This window comes from Pecten maximus, chromosome 15 (genome assembly GCF_902652985.1).
Source record: "Pecten maximus chromosome 15, xPecMax1.1, whole genome shotgun sequence".
Taxonomy (NCBI): Eukaryota; Metazoa; Mollusca; class Bivalvia; order Pectinida; family Pectinidae; genus Pecten; species Pecten maximus.
In genome coordinates, this window is record NC_047029.1 from 32,979,255 (window position 1) to 33,000,903 (window position 21,649).

At 36.3% G+C, this 21,649-nt stretch overlaps 1 protein-coding gene and 1 long non-coding RNA gene across 2 annotated transcripts; one reads left to right on the forward strand and one right to left on the reverse strand.

The window, feature by feature from the left end:
• Positions 1 to 276: 276 nt before the first annotated feature.
• LOC117343649 lies at positions 277 to 5,382 on the reverse strand. Its single transcript, XR_004536050.1, has 3 exons — positions 5,250 to 5,382; positions 3,209 to 3,324; positions 277 to 710 (listed from the first exon to the last, which is right to left on the reverse strand). It is a non-coding gene; the product is annotated as an uncharacterized LOC117343649 (long non-coding RNA).
• Positions 5,383 to 6,890: 1,508 nt separating this feature from the next.
• Positions 6,891 to 20,749, forward strand: LOC117343648. The gene is made up of 3 exons (XM_033906097.1): positions 6,891 to 7,022; positions 18,403 to 18,563; positions 20,450 to 20,749. Exons 2-3 carry the CDS (start codon positions 18,407 to 18,409, stop codon positions 20,680 to 20,682), a joined length of 390 nt encoding a protein of 129 aa, XP_033761988.1. The 5' UTR covers positions 6,891 to 7,022; positions 18,403 to 18,406; the 3' UTR covers positions 20,683 to 20,749.
• Positions 20,750 to 21,649: the final 900 nt, after the last annotated feature.

A 21,649-nucleotide genomic window follows, 5' to 3' on the forward strand; every position in this document is an offset into this window, starting at 1 on the left:
TGTTTAGCACCTGGTTTATTTTGATATCAAATACTTGATGTACATTCAATTAATTAACCCTCTAACTGTATACATTGGCCGTTGTTTAATTATATTTACTATTTAAAAACTGCTCGCCTCTTCAAAAAGTAATATGTGTTTCCTCTGTCTCTCTGGCTATATAGCTATACTTAATCAGCGTCTAATGCATATGTAAGTGATAAGGTATAATACATTCACGTGATGTTAAAATGTTTCGTTTATAAAGTATGAACAACAATTGTATTAATTAAGATCAACAGTTGTAAAAGCATTTGATATTTATTTATAACATCAGGTTGAACATATTCTAAATAAATAATAGCAGAAAATCCAATTGAATTTTGTTGATGACAGGTTGAGCTTCAGGATATTAACTTTTGGATGTCAGTATTTTGTGTGGGTTCCAAAAGAAATAAAAATATATTTCATCGATTTTGTTGGTATATTAAGACAGTTACGCCAAAATCATGATTAAGCTGTACAAAGGGGTGTCAATATCAGGTTACACGGAGCGACGCACTGCGCAGGGTTTGCAATCAGCCGACATCTCACACATTCCGGAATGTTTTGTGGACTTGCCAAATTTTCCTGGGTACAAATCGCTGTTACCAGGTCGATAGCTCCTTTGTTTTCGTTGTTACTCTTTCCCTGTTCGACTCCCTTACGATAAAAGTAGAAGTTAATCAATCCTGAAATGATAATATCAGTTCAAATTGGCGCAAAGTATGAAAAGTATGTGATCATATTAATCATTAACACGTTTTAAGTAAGTAACTGTTAACTATATCATTTGAATATGTATACTAAAGTATCTAAATGTCTTAACTATATCATATATATGTGCTTACTACATTATCTCAAGGTGTTAACTAAATTATCTAAATGTGTTAACTATATTATTTGAAAGTGTTAACTATATTATTTCAATTGGTTAACTACATTATTTGAATAGTTTACCTACATTGTTTAAATATGTTAAAAATGATAACTTATTCATATCCTGTGATAAAGCGTATATTTTGCGTCCACGAACATGATCGCTCGCGCATGTGGGTTAATGTTGCATTTATAATTAAAAAGAACAAAAAACGTCATGTTTTAACATAAATTCAATATTTAATGATTTCCCGGTTAGTTCTGTTTGTTTTCTTGATCGGATTTTAATGTTAGGTGTCCAACGTCTTTATCGGGATGTTTTCGTCGTTCCTCGTGTTCTCGCGTGGTCACGTGACCGGCACGAAGGACTACATTAACACTTGGTCGGTAAATATGGCCAGAGCACCCGACCAACGTATTTTGTCGTACAAACAAATATGATACACTTATTCATCGTGCTAAGAAACCGAGAAAAAGTGCTGTACATTCTATTTATTCAAGTATGGTTACATAACGGCGTTATAAACTGGTGTTAATTGAAGAAGTGCCGATTAATTGACTACTTTTTAAGTAATTTTGACGATGTTTGTCATTTTCGTAAGAATGTACAGCACTTTTCGTTGTTCTCATACAATTACCTTCACGCTCTTACCTGTTTCATAAGTATTGATTTAGGGTAGTCGGGTGCTCTAGGACGATTCTCCAATATTGGAACTCTTCAGTGTTTTAAGTATCGAAATCGGCATATAGAAACGAACAAACGTTAATAAACGAATGCAATGGATCGTAATTAATTCAATTAATTATTTACAGATGATTTCCAAAGACATAAGGTATAGTTAGAAGTTTTCGGCTGTACACATGCAAGTTTGTAAATTCGTCAGTGATGAAACCACCGTCCTCGTCGTTGCCATGACAGCCGATCGAAGCTGCGATCACGAATGCACTGACAAAGTGAAAGTTGAAGTATTTTTCGCAACATGCGGTTTAAACTTAAAATTACATTCCCACCTCATATTGATTGGGGTTGTTTAATTATACCTGATCAATTGAATTATCAGAAAACTAACAAAAACACTAAAAAAACACAGAATGAAGCCTTCGTGTCAGGCAGTGCAGACACAACGCGGGATCTGTAAACAATATGACGTCATTGGAATGTACAAGTTGCAACCATGTACAACAATGTATATTTTACATGAATACACTAATGAGCAACAAAACGGGACGCAACATTAACCCACATGCGCGCTTTTTCACTAGCATTTTAAGAAACTTGTTCGCATTAGGTAGTTTGCGCCTTCATTGTGGCATCATCGTTCGCTGAAAATATTACATAAAACCTATTCACAAAGGTTAATAAGATACTTTTCATAAGTAACAACAGAGTATACAATGAACAATTAACTCTGTTATACAGTTATTTTAGCCTATTCCACTTTTTTTGTTTCTTTCTTGATTTTTTTGTGTGTGTATTTTACCATACACATATTTTATTCACCCAACATTTCGTTCTGGTGAAAAAGGTGTGGATTTAAAGGGAAGCTACCCAACCTGTCTTAACCTACGACGTTATATGCGTCATAACTAATATTTACTGCCGCGAACGGCATCAATATTTACATGTTCATCATTTTCGTTCTCTTCGAACAGTGAAGTGGTGTGAAACTATTCATAAGGATCAAAATAAGTATATAGCTATGTGTTAAGTGTACAACATACAGGAAAACAAAAACATGTACAATAACCTAACTACAAAAACCTGTAAGATGATAAATGCATATAAGATACTCTAAGAATTATATGAAATAATATTCGCAGACACAAGCCCCTTTCATTACATTTGAATGAGATTTAGATAGAGTAGAGCTTAAAACTAAATCAAGCTACATCATGCAGCTGTTCCGTCCTTCTAGGACTCGTCAGTGATGTAAGAGACATCATACAGCTGTTTCTTCCTCCTAGGACTCGTTAGTGATGTTAGAGAATTATATAGTTGCTCCGTCCTTCTAGCACTCGTCAGTGATGTAGGAGACACCATACAGCTGTTTTGTCATTCTAGGACTTGTTAATTATGTATATAATAACCTCATAGTACAATAAATTTAATAATTTTCAATACCTTTACTCTGAACTATTCAAATGAATAAAATCTTGAAATACAGGTTAAACTAAACACAGGAATTGAAAGATGAAAAAAAAACCTAATATATCAAAGATAATCAAAACATAAATATCATGACATTATCTAAACAAAAATAGAGGTTGTAAGATAATCTACAAGACTAAATTCATTGTATGAGGTCTTTACCACATCCAAGGAGGGCGCCGTCATCGATATCTGCCACCACTGGCCGTAGCTGGACAATGGTCAGTGCTAGTATCACGGACAGGTGATACAACAGCTGTAGACGTCGCATCACGATACTGCAACACCAAAAGAAATTAAATACAAAACAAATAAAATAAAACAGTGCATTATTATTGTAAATCGATAGTATTGGTCCATGGTCATAAGGCAAAACACACTGTGAACTCGTTTGTGAAATATACTTGATACAGGGAGACCTAAACCAAAATAACCATAACTTTGTATGAATCTGCCCGTCGCCGTGGCGTCTAATGCAATAGTTTATTTGTAAATTATAGTTGGACAGCGATTCTAAAAAATTAACAACCGATGGAAACATTTAAAGGTGACATGGTGCTCTCTATTACCAAGGAGTTTCAGGTGAAGGTCAGAGGAGCAGACCCTTTTGTGATCGTCGTTACGGGTACAGAAAGAGAAGGATCAGGTAATAAGGGGGTAAATGTCTATAATATATAAGAATCTCTAAAACAAGATCAAATTGTTCAGAACAAAGCATGCATAAAAGTAGTAACATATATAAGTAATAAAGTCTGTAACTGAACACGAGAACAATAAAATAACGTTTGACGCATGGGGACACTCTTCTGCGTTGAATTTCAACATCATTTTCTTCGTTCGTCGAATTTTCAATGCAAACCAATCATAAAGTTTTGATTGGATTGCAAGAGAGTTTTGTAATGTGAGTTATTTTATTTTGTAAATAAACATAATATATTAATTCGCATGCTTTCCTGCCTAATTATTATGCAATATTTCCCTCGTTTGTGAACGAATATTCGTTTGAATCATGTACTGTTTCATAGCGTTACAAGTGTAACATATCATCACTACTACAGCGAATAGATTAAGCGTCCAAGGATATCTAACTCTGATGAGTTAACACATTGATAAGTGTCAAACCAGATACTTCCTTGGTGGTGTCACAGGATAACTGGATCTCCAACGAGGTCAAATTATGTTCGCAAAACACACACATGTATATACCAGGTATATGGTGATGTGTATATTAGAAGTGGATTCAGGATTTTGCCAGGGGTGTGTTTACCTTTGCCTAGGCATGTACGGGTATATAAATTCTGTTTCGATAAAGGGGGACAATTTAGTTTATATCCCCACCTTCCACCCACAGGATTCGCCACTGTCGATACCCGACTACTGCCAAACCAGACACGATTTTTGCATGCATCAAAATAGTTCAATTCTTTCATTACTGAAATATATTTCTGTAAAAAATATTTAGAAAAATAATTTATATCGCAATATCCATGTAGTTAAATGTGCATTGTTTCAGTTGTTCTATAACGTAAGTACATCTATATCAGTGAGTACTACAGTTTGTATACATTTAAACGAAATGTTATCAATAAATATGAATGTCAATATGAAGGCCACTCCAATATTCAACCCGACCATCCCGTACTGTTTATGTGCTTGAGTATCTCAAAACAATGTTATTTAAACAGAAATAACATTTAATTGAACTTAAATTAGAAACCAAATGAATATGGATATGATAAGGACAGCTTAATACAATTCATGTTTACTTTCAACCCTTGGTAACCCTTTCCAAATATTACTCAAAATTTCATCTCGTTAGTGTCCCCAGAGACTTATATACTAATTAATATAGGTCTCTGGTCTCCCAAACTGAATATTGAGAAAATGTATTTCTATGTTTGGTTGTGTAATAAATAGACATTAATATATATATTAAAACATATAAACTTAGAACTCTGAGGTCAAGAGGACAAAATGATCATATCTAATAACGTTGCATGCATAGACATTTATAATAATTATCACACTAAAACCAACACCTGATGCTATCTAATGAAAACACTAGCCATAAATCTACAATGTAGAATATTACTCGATATGTCCTAAAACAGCGTTTATATATGATAAACCATCGTACTGACTATAGTTTTACAGTAATTGACCGATGGCTGTAAGCTTTGACACGGGTCATCAGATAACTTACCTAAGCTGGTTATCAGGATTCCAACGGCAACCACAGGTGAGGAAACGGTGCTCTCCTTAACGGAGGGAGTTCAGTGGATCAGCCGTTCTAAAAGGTTTGCATATGACATACCCCCCTTTCCATGTCAGTTAACACTGGCAGATGATTTATGGCGTGAATATGTTTAAATCCTGAGATCCAACACACACGGTAATTTATTTCCCGGGTTGAAATGCGTAATTCTTTTTTTTTAAACGGGCTACACCTACATTTGATAAATGAGTTAAATGAAAACTGACATTGTTGTTGTTCGTTAATGTAGCAATAATGTTAATTTTTATCTAAGTATGCATAAAATATTCAGGGAAAGGATAAGATCATTTTGTTCAGTTGTTTCGCTGATACTAACATTTATTTTGATGATAACATCATTTTTGTTATGATTGAACATTTGTTTTGCTTATATCAACATTTTGCCTAAATACGAACACATGTTTTGGTAATATCAACACTTGGTTAGATGAAATAAAGTACTAAAGTCCTATTTTTTTCTGAAATAAACACTATAGTTTTGCCGAAATATACACGTATATAAATACTTGTGTTGTGATATAACACCTGTGTTCTAAGCATTCGGTGTTGTTCCTATTGTCTGTGATGCCCATGTTTAACTGATAGCAACACGTTTCAACACGTGCTTTGAACTATTGACCAACATCAGCACCAACACCGATGCAAGCCTAAGTAAGATTTGTAAATAGTTTCATTGATTTCATTAAATACTGTAAATGTATAATTATATTTTAGGGGTAGTATTATTTTAGCGCTGTGTTGAGAGCTTTCCCTACTGATTAAAACTTGAGTGGACTGAAATAGGTAGATATGCTGTAACAACTCCCATTTATTGAAAGATTTGATGGAGTTTATATTTGAATCGTTTTCATGGATTAATTTTTTATCACTAAAAGATATAAAACGACTTACGAAATATAAATCTAGTAAAGGAATGACATTATGTGCCCGCCATGAAATAGACGAGAATAAAATATCCAAGCGTGATGTATTGTTCTGGAATGGTTACGTTTGTTTAAGGAAAACAAACGGTATAAAAGCAGTCCATAACTTTATGCTGGATTCCCCTCTTTTATTTTTTATAAAAAAAAAACCTTTTTTATTCAGATAAAACATATTTCCAACATTACAAGCATTGTTCTCTCGCAGAAGTTCTTTCGCCATTCATCTATCTCCACATTCATTTCACTTTCATGCATCATAGTTTTATATTCCGTATATAACATTGATATTATTATTGTTTTCATCATATTCAACTACGATGGTATTTATTTCAATTTTCGTCACTCTCATTCGTTTTCTTTCATCTGAAAGAATGAATTTGAATTAAAGAGAAAGAAAACGGTATGCTAGTTCATAATAAACAGAAAAACAATGAAAACATGACAATGCATTTTTCTTCGCTGCACTGATCGAGTCAGCAGTACAGTACGACATTGTAATTATGTGGAAATGATTTATACCTTGCTCTATAACGAACAGTGTCACGCTAACAGGTATTCACGACAAATTGAAGAGAAACATTTTACCATAAATCTTGAATTTGTATATTCTGCCAGAGGAACGAATTGGATGTGATACCATCAATCATTTCACAAGTGACAAAAAGTACATCCTGGTATAATGATACAGCTCATCTGTCTACAGACGTCTAACAATCCCGCGGGGCAACTACAGGTAAATCTAGAGGTGTGCCCCGTCGACAGGAGACTCAAGTCACAGGTAAGTGGTCAGGGTGGACATTAGTCTATAATATAACACCTCATGTTTTCACCTGGACACAGTTGATCATGTTAAAGCGAAACTAACAACACTACATTGTAATACTGCATTTAGGTATATTGTACAGTAAAACTAAGAATACTAAATACAAAAATACTGGGATGTTCACATACGTATTTCTGTCAGAATCTGTTTATCATTAATTCTGTATATGGAAGTTAGTAGGAATCGAGGTGAAGGCATTTGGAATATTTATTTATTTCCACCAAATATAAACGGCATACGCAATCAAACCCGTGGTAGTAAACAAAAGTGATATACCATACAAACATATTGGACAAGAGGCCCAGAGGTCCCGAATCGCTCACTTGGCCAATTAGAAATTATGGCAAAATAACTACATCTGTATTTCCAATTTTCCTGCTGACTGTAATATGGTAGCGATGTTTTAGGTAATGATTTCTAATATCCCTAACAGACATTTTTAAAAAAAAAAAATTTTATATTTCTTTTATTTTTTTTAAACATTTTGCATGATAAACATCAAACAGGTTACATTTCACAAGTACAATTATATAATTACTCGCTCACAAATTTTCTTCATTTTCTCATTTGAACACTTTAGATCCAACCCACCTTACATTCACACTCGCATACAACATGAAGACATATAGAATCGGACAAAACACAAAGAAACAGCAGAACAAAAACATAGCACATATAACGAAGCTATAGTAAAGAAAGAGACAGAAAAGAGGGGGGGGGGGGGGGGGGGGGTTGATGGTGATGGAAAAGATAGGAAAGAGAGGGGGGATATTAGGGTGAGAGGTGGTCAGACTTTCGGTTTATATATAAAAAATATTAAATTTAACGTTTTTGATCAGGCAAGTTCAACAAGTTTTAACCATTTTTTCCTTTCGTTATTTAAAACATTGAGGCACTGTTCACCTTTTCCCTGAGCAATGTACTTTTGGACTTTGTAATAATCTTTTATCAAATTTACCAATGCCATAACATTTAATGATTTATGAGCGCACCTGGTTTGGTACAGATATTGTTTAAAAATAAAAATAATTTCATTATCAACTTTATTATGAATGCCTATATGTTCAAATAATCCAAAAATCATAGCTTGTTTATTAATTGCAAAAGGAATAGTAATGATCTCTAAAAGTGATTCAAAATTGAACAAAAATTGTTGAACTTCATTACATTCCCATAAAATATGGGTGATTGTCTCCCTGTCACCATCACAGAATGTACAGTTAGGATTATTTGTTAGGCCAATCTTGTAAATAAAAGCATTAGTGGTTAATATGTGATGATTTATTCTAAACTGTAGCCATTGTAGTTTTGTATTTTTTGTTATTCTAAATGGGAGAGAATATATCTTTTTCCATGCATCATTATTAAAATCAAATATATTTTCCCACTTATTTTGAGCTAAAACAATGTTTTCTTGTTTTATACGTAGTTTGTAAAAATCTTGAGACCCCTTTTTCTGTTTAAAAATAATTTCTAAATCTAAAGGGATGATCGGGTATTGTGGGGTTCTATTTAGGATAGGATAGTTATTAAGGAACTCTTTTATGCTTCTAATTACTCCATGATATTGGAAATAATTAGCTATGTTCCCATATATATTGCAAAATTCTTCAAATGAAAAGAAAGAACCATCACTTTTATCCTTAATTAGATCATTAATTATTATTATTCCTTTCTTAAACCAGTTTGGAAAAAAGATTACTTATTTACCCACAATCTCTAACAGACATGATATGATTGGTTAATCACAATGAAGGGTTTTGCATAGGTATATTGTCCAAGTCGGTTGAATGTATTGAAATATTAATCATCTCTGTTGGTGTTTTTGTTAAATCAAGATAGGGATCTGCTTGCCAGAACATCAGCCCCCTGTTCCTTCTGGAATTTGAGAGAAGATTATTTGACCCTGTGTCCTTTATCACTGTGTACTAGGTACCTGCTGTCAACAAATCTTCTGGAATTTGAGAGAAGATTATTTGACCCTGTGTCCTTTACCACTGTGTACTAGGTACCTGCTGTCAACAAATCTTCTGGAATTTGAGAGATTATTTGACCCTGTGACCTTTACCACTGTGTACTAGGTACCTGCTGTCAACAAATCTTCTGGAATTTGAGAGAAGATTATTTGACCCTGTGTCCCTTACCACTGTGTACTAGGTACCTGCTGTCAACAAATCTTCTGGAATTTGAGAGAAGATTATTTGACCCTGTGTCCTTTACCACTGTGTACTAGGTACCTGCTGTCAACAAATCTTCTGGAATTTGAGAGAAGATTATTTGACCCTGTGACCTTTACCACTGTGTACTAGGTACCTGCTGTCAACAAATCTTCTGGAATTTGAGAGATTATTTGACCCTGTGTCCTTTACCACTGTGTACTAGGTACCTGCTGTCAACAAATCTTCTGGAATTTGAGAGAAGATTATTTGACCCTGTGTCCTTTACCACTGTGTACTAGGTACCTGCTGTCAACAAATCTTCTGGAATTTGAGAGAAGATTATTTGACCCTGTGTCCTTTACCACTGTGTACTAGGTACCTGCTATCAACAAATCTTCTGGAATTTGAGAGAAGATTATTTGACCCTGTGTCCTTTACCACTGTGTACTAGGTACCTGCTATCAACAAATCTTCTGGAATTTGAGAGAAGATTATTTGACCCTGTGTCCTTTACCACTGTGTACTAGGTACCTGCTGTCAACAAATCTTCTGGAATTTGAGAGAAGATTATTTGACCCTGTGTCCTTTACCACTGTGTACTAGGTACCTGCTGTCAACAAATCTTCTGGATTTTCAGAAACTGGAGAAGATTCCTGAAGTCTCCAACATATTAAAACATTGTGACCTTGAAAATAAGTCAAGGTCAATTTTACGAGGAAATTCCATAGCACTTCATAGCAGAACCTACTGGGAAGATTAGAATTTGAGAAGATTCACAAATTAGTTTTATCTATTTTACCTGTGTGACCTTGAAAATAGGTCAAAGTCATTTATATGAGGAAACCTTATAACACTCTGTCCTAGGTATCTACGATCAAAATATCAGCTCTTTGGGCCTTCTGGAGCTTTTAAAAACGTTTTAGCATATCTGACCACGTTGACCTTGAAAATAGGTCAAGGTTATTTATACGAGAAACTTTTCTACCACTGTGTACTAGGTAGCGACCTGAAACATATCAGGCTTCTGGAGCGGGAGAAGAGTATTCTAAACATATTTGGGCACTGTGACCTTGAAAATAAGTCAAGGTTATTTGTACGAGGATATTCCATAGCACTTCACAGCAGAAGCCTGCTGACTAAGGATGGATGCCCTGGTTTTTTTTAGAATTTGATCTGATGATAGCGTCGATGTTTATAATAACGATACCATCTAATGATAGCATCGATGTATACAAAGTCTGGCGATAGCATAGATGACAATGTCTATGATAACGTCGATGTTTAACACAACGATAGCACTGATATTTACAACATCTGATGATATCGTCGGTGTTTAAAAATCTGATGATAGCGTCGATGTTTACATTGACAATAGCGTTGATATTTCGATGTCTGACGATGACGTTAGTGTTCACAAAGTCTAACGATAGCTTTGAAGTATTTCACGCCAAAAAGGGTTAATGTTTTTTTTAAATGTTTGATGAAAATATTGAGGACAACAAAGTCTTAGGATGGTTATTGTATCTGATGATAGAGTTAGTGTTTACAAAGACGGTGTTGATGTTTACAAAAATAATGGCAAATGAAAAACGTTGATCTCCATAATGACGATAGCGTTGATGTTAACATTGACAGTAGTGTTGATATATACAATGTCTGGTGATGGCGCTGGTGTTAACAATGTCTGGTGATGGCGCTGGTGTTAACAATGTCTGGTGATGGCGCTGGTGTTTACAATGTCTGGTGATGGCGCTGGTGTTAACAATGTCTGGTGATGGCGCTGGTGTTAACAATGTCTGGTGATGGCGCTGGTGTTAACAATGTCTGGTGATGGCGCTGGTGTTAACAATGTCTGGTGATGGCCCTGGTGTTTACAATGTCTGACAATGGCGCTGGTGTTTACAATGTCTGACGATGGCGCTGGTGTTAAAAATGTCTGGTGATGGCGCTGGTGTTAACAATGTCTGGTGATGGCGCTGGTGTTAACAATGTCTGGTGATAGCGCTGGTGTTTACAATGTCTGGTGATGGCGCTGGTGTTTATAGTATCTGGTGATGGCGCTGGTGTTTACAATGTCTGGTGATAGCGCTGGTGTTTACAATGTCTGGTGATGGCGCTGGTGTTTACAATGTCTGGTGATGACGCTGGTGTTAACAATGTCTGGTGATGGCGCTGGTGTTAACAATGTCTGGTGATGGCGCTGGTGTTAACAATGTCTGGTGATGGCGCTGGTGTTTACAATGTCTGGTGATGGCGCTGGTGTTAACAATGTCTGGTGATGGCGCTGGTGTTAACAATGTCTGACGATGGCGCTGGTGTTTACAATGTCTGGTGATGGCGCTGGTGTTAACAATGTCTGGTGATGGCGCTGGTGTTAACAATGTCTGGTGATGGCGCTGGTGTTTACAATGTCTGGTGATGGCGCTGGTGTTAACAATGTCTGGTGATGGCGCTGGTGTTAACAATGTCTGGTGATGGCGCTGGTGTTAACAATGTCTGGTGATGGCGCTGGTGTTTACAATGTCTGGTGATAGCGCTGGTGTTTACAATATCTGACTATGACGTTTGTGTTTACAATGTCTGGTGATGGCGCTGGTGTTAACAATGTCTGGTGATGGCGCTGGTGTATACAATGTCTGACGATGGCGCTGGTGTTTACAATGTCTGGTGATGGCCCTGGTGTTTACAATGTCTGGTGATGGCGCTGGTGTTAACAATGTCTGGTGATGGCGCTGGTGTTTACAATGTCTGGTGATGGCGCTGGTGTTTACGATGTCTGGTGATGGCGCTGGTGTTTACAATGTCTGGTGATGGCGCTGGTGTTAACAATGTCTGGTGATGGCGCTGGTGTTTACAATGTCTGGTGATGGCGCTGGTGTTTACAATGTCTGGTTATGGCGCTGGTGTTTACAATATCTGACGATGATGGTTGTGTTAACAATGTCTGGTGATGGCGCTGGTGTTAACAATGTCTGGTGATGGCGCTGGTGTTTACAATGTCTGGTGATGGCGCTGGTGTTTACAATGTCTGGTGATGGCGCTGGTGTTAACAATGTCTGGTGATGGCGCTGGTGTTTACAATGTCTGGTGATGGCGCTGGTGTTAACAATGTCTGGTGATGGCGCTGGTGTTAACAATGTCTGGTGATGGCGCTGGTGTTTACAGTATCTGACGATGACGTTTGTGTTTATAAAGTCATGTGGTATCGTTGTACATTGACAATAGTATTGATATTTCGATGTCTGGCGATAGCAGTGGTGTTAGGCAATGTCTGACGACGGCGTTAATGTTCAAAATGTCTGATTTTAACGTTGGTGTTAGGCAATGTCTGACGACGGCGTTAATGTTCAAAATGTCTGATTTTAACGTTGGTGTTAGGCAATGTCTGAAGACGGCGTTAATGTTCAAAATGTCTGATTTTAACGTTGGTGTTTACAATGTCTGACGACGGCGTTAATGTTCAAAATGTCTGATTTTAACGTTGGTGTTAGGCAATGTCTGAAGACGGCGTTAATGTTCAAAATGTCTGATTTTAACGTTGGTGTTAGGCAATGTCTGACGACGGCGTTAATGTTCAAAATGTCTGATTTTAACGTTGGTGTTAGGCAATGTCTGAAGACGGCGTTAATGTTCAAAATGTCTGATTTTAACGTTGGTGTTAGGCAATGTCTGAAGACGGCGTTAATGTTCAAAATGTCTGATTTTAACGTTGGTGTTAGGCAATGTCTGACGACGGCGTTAATGTTCAAAATGTCTGATTTTAACGTTGGTGTTAGGCAATGTCTGACGACGGCGTTAATGTTCAAAATGTCTGATTTTAACGTTGGTGTTAGGCAATGTCTGAAGACGGCGTTAATGTTCAAAATGTCTGATTTTAACGTTGGTGTTAGGCAATGTCTGAAGACGGCGTTAATGTTCAAAATGTCTGATTTTAACGTTGGTGTTAGGCAATGTCTGACGACGGCGTTAATGTTCAAAATGTCTGATTTTAACGTTGGTGTTAGGCAATGTCTGACGACGGCGTTAATGTTCAAAATGTCTGATTTTAACGTTGGTGTTAGGCAATGTCTGAAGACGGCGTTAATGTTCAAAATGTCTGATTTTAACGTTGGTGTTAGGCAATGTCTGAAGACGGCGTTAATGTTCAAAATGTCTGATTTTAACGTTGGTGTTAGGCAATGTCTGAAGACGGCGTTAATGTTCAAAATGTCTGATTTTAACGTTGGTGTTAGGCAATGTCTGACGACGGCGTTAATGTTCAAATTGTCTGATTCTAACGTTGGTGTTAGGCAATGTCTGAAGACGGCGTTAATGTTCAAAATGTCTGATTTTAACGTTGGTGTTAGGCAATGTCTGACGACGGCGTTAATGTTCAAAATGTCTGATTTTAACGTTGGTGTTAGGCAATGTCTGAAGACGGCGTTAATGTTCAAAATGTCTGATTTTAACGTTGGTGTTAGGCAATGTCTGACGACGGCGTTAATGTCAATGACAATGGCGTTGGTGTTTACAATATCTAACGATAACTTTGGTGTTTACAATATCTGACGATAACTTTGGTGTTTACTATATCTGACGATGGCGTTGGTGTTTACAATATCTGACGATAACTTTGGTGTTTACTATATCTGACGATGGCGTTGGTGTTTACAATATCTGACGATAGCGTTGGTGTTTACAATATCTGACGATAACTTTGGTGTTTACTATATCTGACGATGGCGTTGGTGTTTACAATATCTGACGATAACTTTGGTGTTTACTATATCTGACGATGGCGTTGGTGTTTACAATATCTGACGATAGCGTTGGTGTTTACAATATCTGACGATAACTTTGGTGTTTACTATATCTGACAATGGCGTTGGTGTTTACAATATCTGACGATAGCGTTGGTGTTTACAATATCTGACGATAACTTTGGTGTTTACTATATCTGACGATGGCGTTGGTGTTTACAATATCTGACGATAACTTTGGTGTTTACAATATCTGACGATAACTTTGGTGTTTACTATATCTGACGATAACTTTGGTGTTTACTATATCTGACGATGGCGTTGGTGTTTACTATATCTGACGATGGCGTTGGTGTTTACAATATCTGACGATAGCGTTGGTGTTTACAATATCTGACGATAACTTTGGTGTTTACTATATCTGACAATGGCGTTGATGATTACAATATCTGACGATAACTTTGGTGTTTACTATATCTGACGATAACTTTGGTGTTTACTATATCTGACGATAACTTTGGTGTTTACTATATCTGACGATGGCGTTGGTGTTTACTATATCTGACAATGGCGTTGGTGTTTACAATATGTGACGATAACTTTGGTGTTTACTATATCTGACGATAACTTTGGTGTTTACTATATCTGACGATGGCGTTGGTGTTTACAATATCTGACGATAACTTTGGTGTTTACTATATCTGACGATAACTTTGGTGTTTACTATATCTGACAATGGCGTTGGTGTTTACAATATCAGACGATAACTTTGGTGTTTACTATATCTGACGATGGCGTTGGTGTTTACAATATCTGACGATAACTTTGGTGTTTACTATATCTGACGATGGCGTTGGTGTTTATAATATCTGACGATAACTTTGGTGTTTACTATATCTGACGATGGCGTTGGTGTTTACAATATCTGACGATAACTTTGGTGTTTACAATATCTGACGATAACTTTGGTGTTTACAATATCTGACGATAACTTTGGTATTTACAATATCTGACGATAACTTTGGTGTATACTATAACTGACAATGGCGTTGGTGTTTACAATATCTGACGATAACTTTGGTGTTTACTATACCTGACAATAGCGTTGGTGTTTACAATATCTGACGACAACTTTGGTGTTTACAATATCTGACGATAACGTTGGTGTTTACAATATCTGACGATAACTTTGGTGTTTACTATACCTGACAATGGCGTTGGTGTTTACAATATCTGACGATAACTTTGGTGTTTACTATAACTGACAATGGCGTTGGTGATTACAATATCTGACGATAACTTTGGTGTTTACAATATCTGACGATAACTTTGGTGTTTACTATAACTGACAATGGCGTTGGTGTTTACAATATCTGACGATAACTTTGGTGTTTACTATATCTGACGATGGCGTTGGTGTTTACAATATCTGACGATAACTTTGGTGTTTACAATATCTGACGATAACTTTGGTGTTTACAATATCTGACGATAACTTTGGTATTTACAATATCTGACGATAACTTTGGTGTTTACAATATCTGACAATGGCGTTGGTGTTTACAATATCTGACGATAACTTTGGTGTTTACTATATCTGACGATAACTTTGGTGTTTACAATATCTGACAATGGCGTTGGTGTTTACAATATCTGACGATAACTTTGGTGTTTACTATATCTGACGATAACTTTGGTGTTTACTATATCTGACGATAACTTTGGTGTTTACAATATCTGACAATGGCGTTGGTGTTTACAATATCTGACGATAACTTTGGTGTTTACAATATCTGACGATGGCGTTGGTGTTTACAATATCTGACGATAACTTTGGTGTTTACAATATCTGACGATAACTTTGGTGTTTACAATATCTGACGATAACTTTGGTGTTTACTATATCTGACGATAACTTTGGTGTTTACTATATCTGACGATGGCGTTGGTGTTTACAATATCTGACGATAACTTTGGTGTTTACTATATCTGACGATAACTTTGGTGTTTACTATATCTGACAATGGCGTTGGTGTTTACAATATCAGACGATAACTTTGGTGTTTACTATATCTGACGATGGCGTTGGTGTTTACAATATCTGACGATAACTTTGGTGTTTACTATATCTGACGATGGCGTTGGTGTTTACTATATCTGACGATAACTTTGGTGTTTACTATATCTGACGATAACTTTGGTGTTTACAATATCTGACGATAACTTTGGTGTTTACAATATCTGACAATGGCGTTGGTGTTTACAATATCTGACGATAACTTTGGTGTTTACAATATCTGACAATGGCGTTGGTGTTTACAATATCTGACGATAACTTTGGTGTTTACAATATCTGAGGATAACTTTGGTGTTTACTATATCTGACAATGGCGTTGGTGTTTACTATATCTGACGATAACTTTGGTGTTTACAATATCTGACGATGGCGTTGGTGTTTACAATATCTGACGATAACTTTGGTGTTTACTATATCTGACAAAGGCGTTGGTGATTACAATATCTGACGATAACTTTGGTGTTTACAATATCTGACGATAACTTTGGTGTTTACTATATCTGACGATGGCGTTGGTGTTTACAATATCTGACGATAACTTTGGTGTTTACTATATCTGACGATGGCGTTGGTGTTTACAATATCTGACGATAACTTTGGTGTTTACTATATCTGACAATAGCGTTGGTGTTTACAATATCTGACGATAACTTTGGTGTTTACTATACCTGACAATGGCGTTGGTGTTTACAATATCTGACGATAACTTTGGTGTTTACTATATCTGACAATAGCGTTGGTGTTTACAATATCTGACGATAACTTTGGTGTTTACTATACCTGACAATGGCGTTGGTGTTTACAATATCTGACGATAACTTTGGTGTTTACAATATCTGACGATAACGTTGGTGTTTACAATATCTGACGATAACTTTGGTGTTTACTATACCTGACAATGGCGTTGGTGTTTACAATATCTGACGATAACTTTGGTGTTTACTATAACTGACAATGGCGTTGGTGATTACAATATCTGACGATAACGTTGGTGTTTACAATATCTGACGATAACTTTGGTGTTTACTATACCTGACAATGGCGTTGGTGTTTACAATATCTGACGATAACTTTGGTGTTTACTATAACTGACAATGGCGTTGATGTTTACAATATCTGACGATATCTTTGGTGTTTACAATATCTGACGATAACTTTGGTGTTTACTATAGCTGACAATAACTTTGGTGTTTACAATATCTGACGATAACTTTGGTGTTTACTATATCTGACGATGGCGTTGGTGTTTACAATATCTGACGATGGCGTTGGTGTTTACAATATCTGACGATAACTTTGGTGTTTACTATATCTGACGATGGCGTTGGTGTTTACAATATCTGACGATAACTTTGGTGTTTACTATACCTGACAATGGCGTTGGTGATTACAATATCTGACGATAACTTTGGTGTTTACTATATCTGACAATAGCGTTGGTGTTTACAATATCTGACGATAACTTTGGTGTTTACTATACCTGACAATGGCGTTGGTGTTTACAATATCTGACGATAACTTTGGTGTTTACTATATCTGACAATGGCGTTGGTGTTTACAATATCTGACGATAACTTTGGTGTTTACTATATCTGACAATGGCGTTGGTGTTTACTATATCTGACGATAACTTTGATGTTTACAATATCTGACGATAACTTTGGTGTTTACTATATCTGACGATAACTTTGGTGTTTACTATATCTGACGATAACTTTGGTGTTTACAATATCTGACGATAACTTTGGTGTTTACAATATCTGACGATAACTTTGATGTTTACAATATCTGACGATAACTTTGGTGTTTACTATATCTGACGATAACTTTGATGTTTACAATATCTGACGATAACTTTGGTGTTTACAATATCTGACGATAACTTTGGTGTTTACTATATCTGACAATGGCGTTGGTGTTAACAATATCTGACGATAACTTTGGTGTTTACTATATCTGACGATAACTTTGGTGTTTACTATATCTGACGATGGCGTTGGTGTTTACAATATCTGACGATAACTTTGGTGTTTACAATATCTGACAATGGCGTTGGTGTTTACTATATCTGACGATATCTTTGGTGTTTACAATATCTGACGATAGCGCAGATGTTAACACTGACAAAAGCGTTCATATTTATGTCTGGTCTGACGATGGCGTTGCTGTTAACAATGTATGATGATAGCGCTGGTGTTTTCAATATCTAACGAAGGCGTTAATGTCTGTTGATAGTACTGATTTTTACAATATCTAACGATGGCGCCGATGTTTACAATATCTGACGATGGCGCAGATGTTTACAATATCTAATAATTGATGTTTACAATGTCTAATGATTGATGTTTACATGTTTACAGGACGATGTATCCGTCTACAAGCTCCATTGTTGTGGTCCTGTTGATTATAGTCCAGGTGTTGATCACTTCCGCCCAACTACAAACCGGTAACTGGGCCCAGCCTTATTACCGTGGATATGATGATGATGACGACTCAACTATCGCTAATATCGGCTGGTGCCGTAAGTATACACTTTAATACATACTAATAGTATCTGGTGATTTAAAGTCCCTGTATATTTTTGCAAAAACATAACATAGATAATGACAAAATTACAAAAACATATTAATGTTAGAATATAAACCCAAATAATTTTATATTGTGAGAATCAATACCATAGTTTTTTTTTAAATTGCAAATAAATCCAGGAAACTACCCACTGATTACTGGGGATTTCTAACGCGGCTCAATCTAATTGAAATCTAGATCCAATTTCTCACTCCGTTACATGAACGAAGTGAGGATATAGATTTTAATTAAATTAAACGCGGCTATGGCGGATGTCGCCGTCACGAGATTTGTATGCGGGTGTCGCCGTGATCTAGATTTGTATAGCGGGTGTCGCCGTTACCTAGATTTGTATGGCAGGTGTTGTCGATGAAGCAGAAGACGCATATCCTTCCTGGACACCTGGTCTGATTCATCTGATTCCAGAATCCCCATACTAATCTATATCGCTATCGTATTTCCCCTCGTTTTATCGACTTTTATCTAGAATAAAAATGTTTTCCCAACTCTTGTATTTCTGTTTATTACTGTGATTGGAAATACAAATTCAACAAATGATCTTCCTAAAACCCGATAAAACAAAATATATGTACACCGTTTGTATCAATGTTTGTATAAATTGATATTTATTCTGAAGTTTTTATAACTTCTTTTTTGAAAATTTTACTTTTAAAACCAATGGCCCGCAACTATTCTTAGACGTTTAATTATACGTTTTAATAATAACAAAGTATTATAATCTTGAATCAATATTTTTGAAACAGTAGTATTCTGAATGACTTTTAATTATACTGAAATAGCAATTTGGTTGTCCGTTTTCATACTTTGAATTGTACGCAAACGTCGACGGAAAAATCAACGGTTGTATATAATATTGCTTAACATCATATCAACAGGTTTGGCCATTTGAAGCCTGTATATGTTTCGTTAAAAAATATAAAACTTTATTAAGTTAAACTTTATAATCCCTTATTGGTTGATCTTTATTTAATGTAAACTTTATTTTATTCATTCATTGGTAACACATGAAAAGTAGACACAATCAGAAAAAAATACAGTATGAAATGGATTCAGAAACAAGTTTTTTAAAACTTATATGAATCCGTCTCCGTGATCTTTATTTACATATAATGTGTGGAGCACCGCATGAGATATTCTCTGTAACCATTGGGTAGTTTGCAGGTTTTATTTGCAACAATTAATATTTACGGTACTGATTCCTCATTTTATCATCATTAAGGTTACTCTCTATCATTCGGCAAATTTTATAAATGTTGTCATAATTAATTTTAAATGTTATGAAAGCACTGAGGGCCATCGGTGTGAGAGACGCATGGTTGTGGTGAGTGGATGTCTGTTGTTTGAGGCTGTGGTATGACCGTGTTTGTCTCCTTGAGATAGCGCGAGATTGATGCCCACTTAATAGTGCTACCTCACTGAAGCACTGCCGAAGATATCTAGCAGGACACCCCACCCGCTCACATTATACTGACAAAGGGCAATCAGTTGCCCACTCCAAATGTCGCGCATTAAGCAGGAGTAGCAACTACCAATTTACATAGACTCGGGTATATCTCAGGCCTCATACGATCGAACACTCACCTAAAGGCCAAAAGTGAGGCATCGTCAAGGGAAACAATTGAAATGAGGTTATTTAGAAAGAAGTGAAAAGGAAAGATCCCAAATTTAGTCGCCTTTTACGATAATGTCATGAGGGCAGCGGAGAAGTAACAGATTAGTCTCGCTAAAACAGGACAAAGACAACCATCAAATTGATTATTAATTCATGAATTACCATGTATTGTAAAAATTGTTAAAAATGTTTTCTTTTATTCTAAGTAATAAGTCCCGGCCTAGCATACAAGATTGGAGTGATTCGAGGCGAGAAACAGAACGAAAATGATGGAGCCGCCGCATACAGTGTACGGGAGTGTGCTCTAAGGGCAGATCCGTGTGGGGGTGTCGCCAACACGGACTGCGTTAACTGTTTTCTAATAGAAAACTTAGCCTCCTGTACCAGTATCAACGGCTGTTCTGCTGAAGTAGGCTTTTGTGCATTCTCGTGTCCATAACCTGCTGTCAATAAAGTTTCTGTTTATTTAATACATTAATACAGCATTCAAATGATTGTATTGTAAACAAGAGATTTAAAGAGTTTTTTTTTAATCCATGAGAATTTAAAGAACATTTACGCTATTTTTTCTGTATTTTATTAAAACTCCCATTAGAGTTCGATAGGGCCAATTTTGGTCATACTATTTTGTGAAAATAATTGACAATTGCAGTGACCTAATCAGAACTTGGTCTGTATATTACCATTATACAAACTACATACAAATTTACCAATTATTTTTACGCTACATAGAAACAATGATAAGTGTATCATCACATAGTGGAAGTTTATATCTGAATCAGTTATTGAGTAAATGGGCGGGTAAGAAAGTATGGCAGAATGATAGAAAGGCAAAAACTGTATGTCCGACCATGGAATGGAATGGTCGAGGGATAGACATTGTTGAATAAATTGAAAATTGTGTTTATATGCAACACTGGTAAATACTAGTCGCAATATACCGCTCGGCTAGAGAGATCTTCTTTTTCTACCGCAAAAAAGGACTTACCTCAATTTCCTTTGTTGGGCCCTGCCCCTCAAGCCCCAGGGGAGCCATGCCCTCCGTTTATACAACGTTGGATCTCATTTGCCCCGTAATGCGTCAAGCAAAATTTCATCAAAATCAATTCAGGCGTTGAGGAATAGTAGGGATTTACCTCAACCTCCAGCCCTGGAGCCACACCTCCGATATACAATTATTCTCCTCTATCGGCCAACACCTCAGCCCCGGAATGCACACTCGTTATACAAGACGTTATATCTATCTATTGGCAACCTCCGCCGGGAAGCAACCCTGCCGTATATAAACGGTAATAACTCTCTATTGGCCAACCCTCACCTGGAAGCAACGTCCGTAGATACAACGTTATATTCTATTGCAACCTCCAAGCCTGGAAGCACACCTCGTTATCAAGTTATATCAACTA

Coding starts and splice junctions, on each gene's coding strand:
- LOC117343648 (XM_033906097.1), top strand. CDS start 18,407: ATGTATCCGTCTACAAGCTCCATTGTTGTGGTCCTGTTGATTATAGTC. Junction 18,564..20,449: donor CGCTAATATCGGCTGGTGCC/GTAAGTATACAC, acceptor TTTTATTCTAAG/TAATAAGTCCCGGCCTAGCA.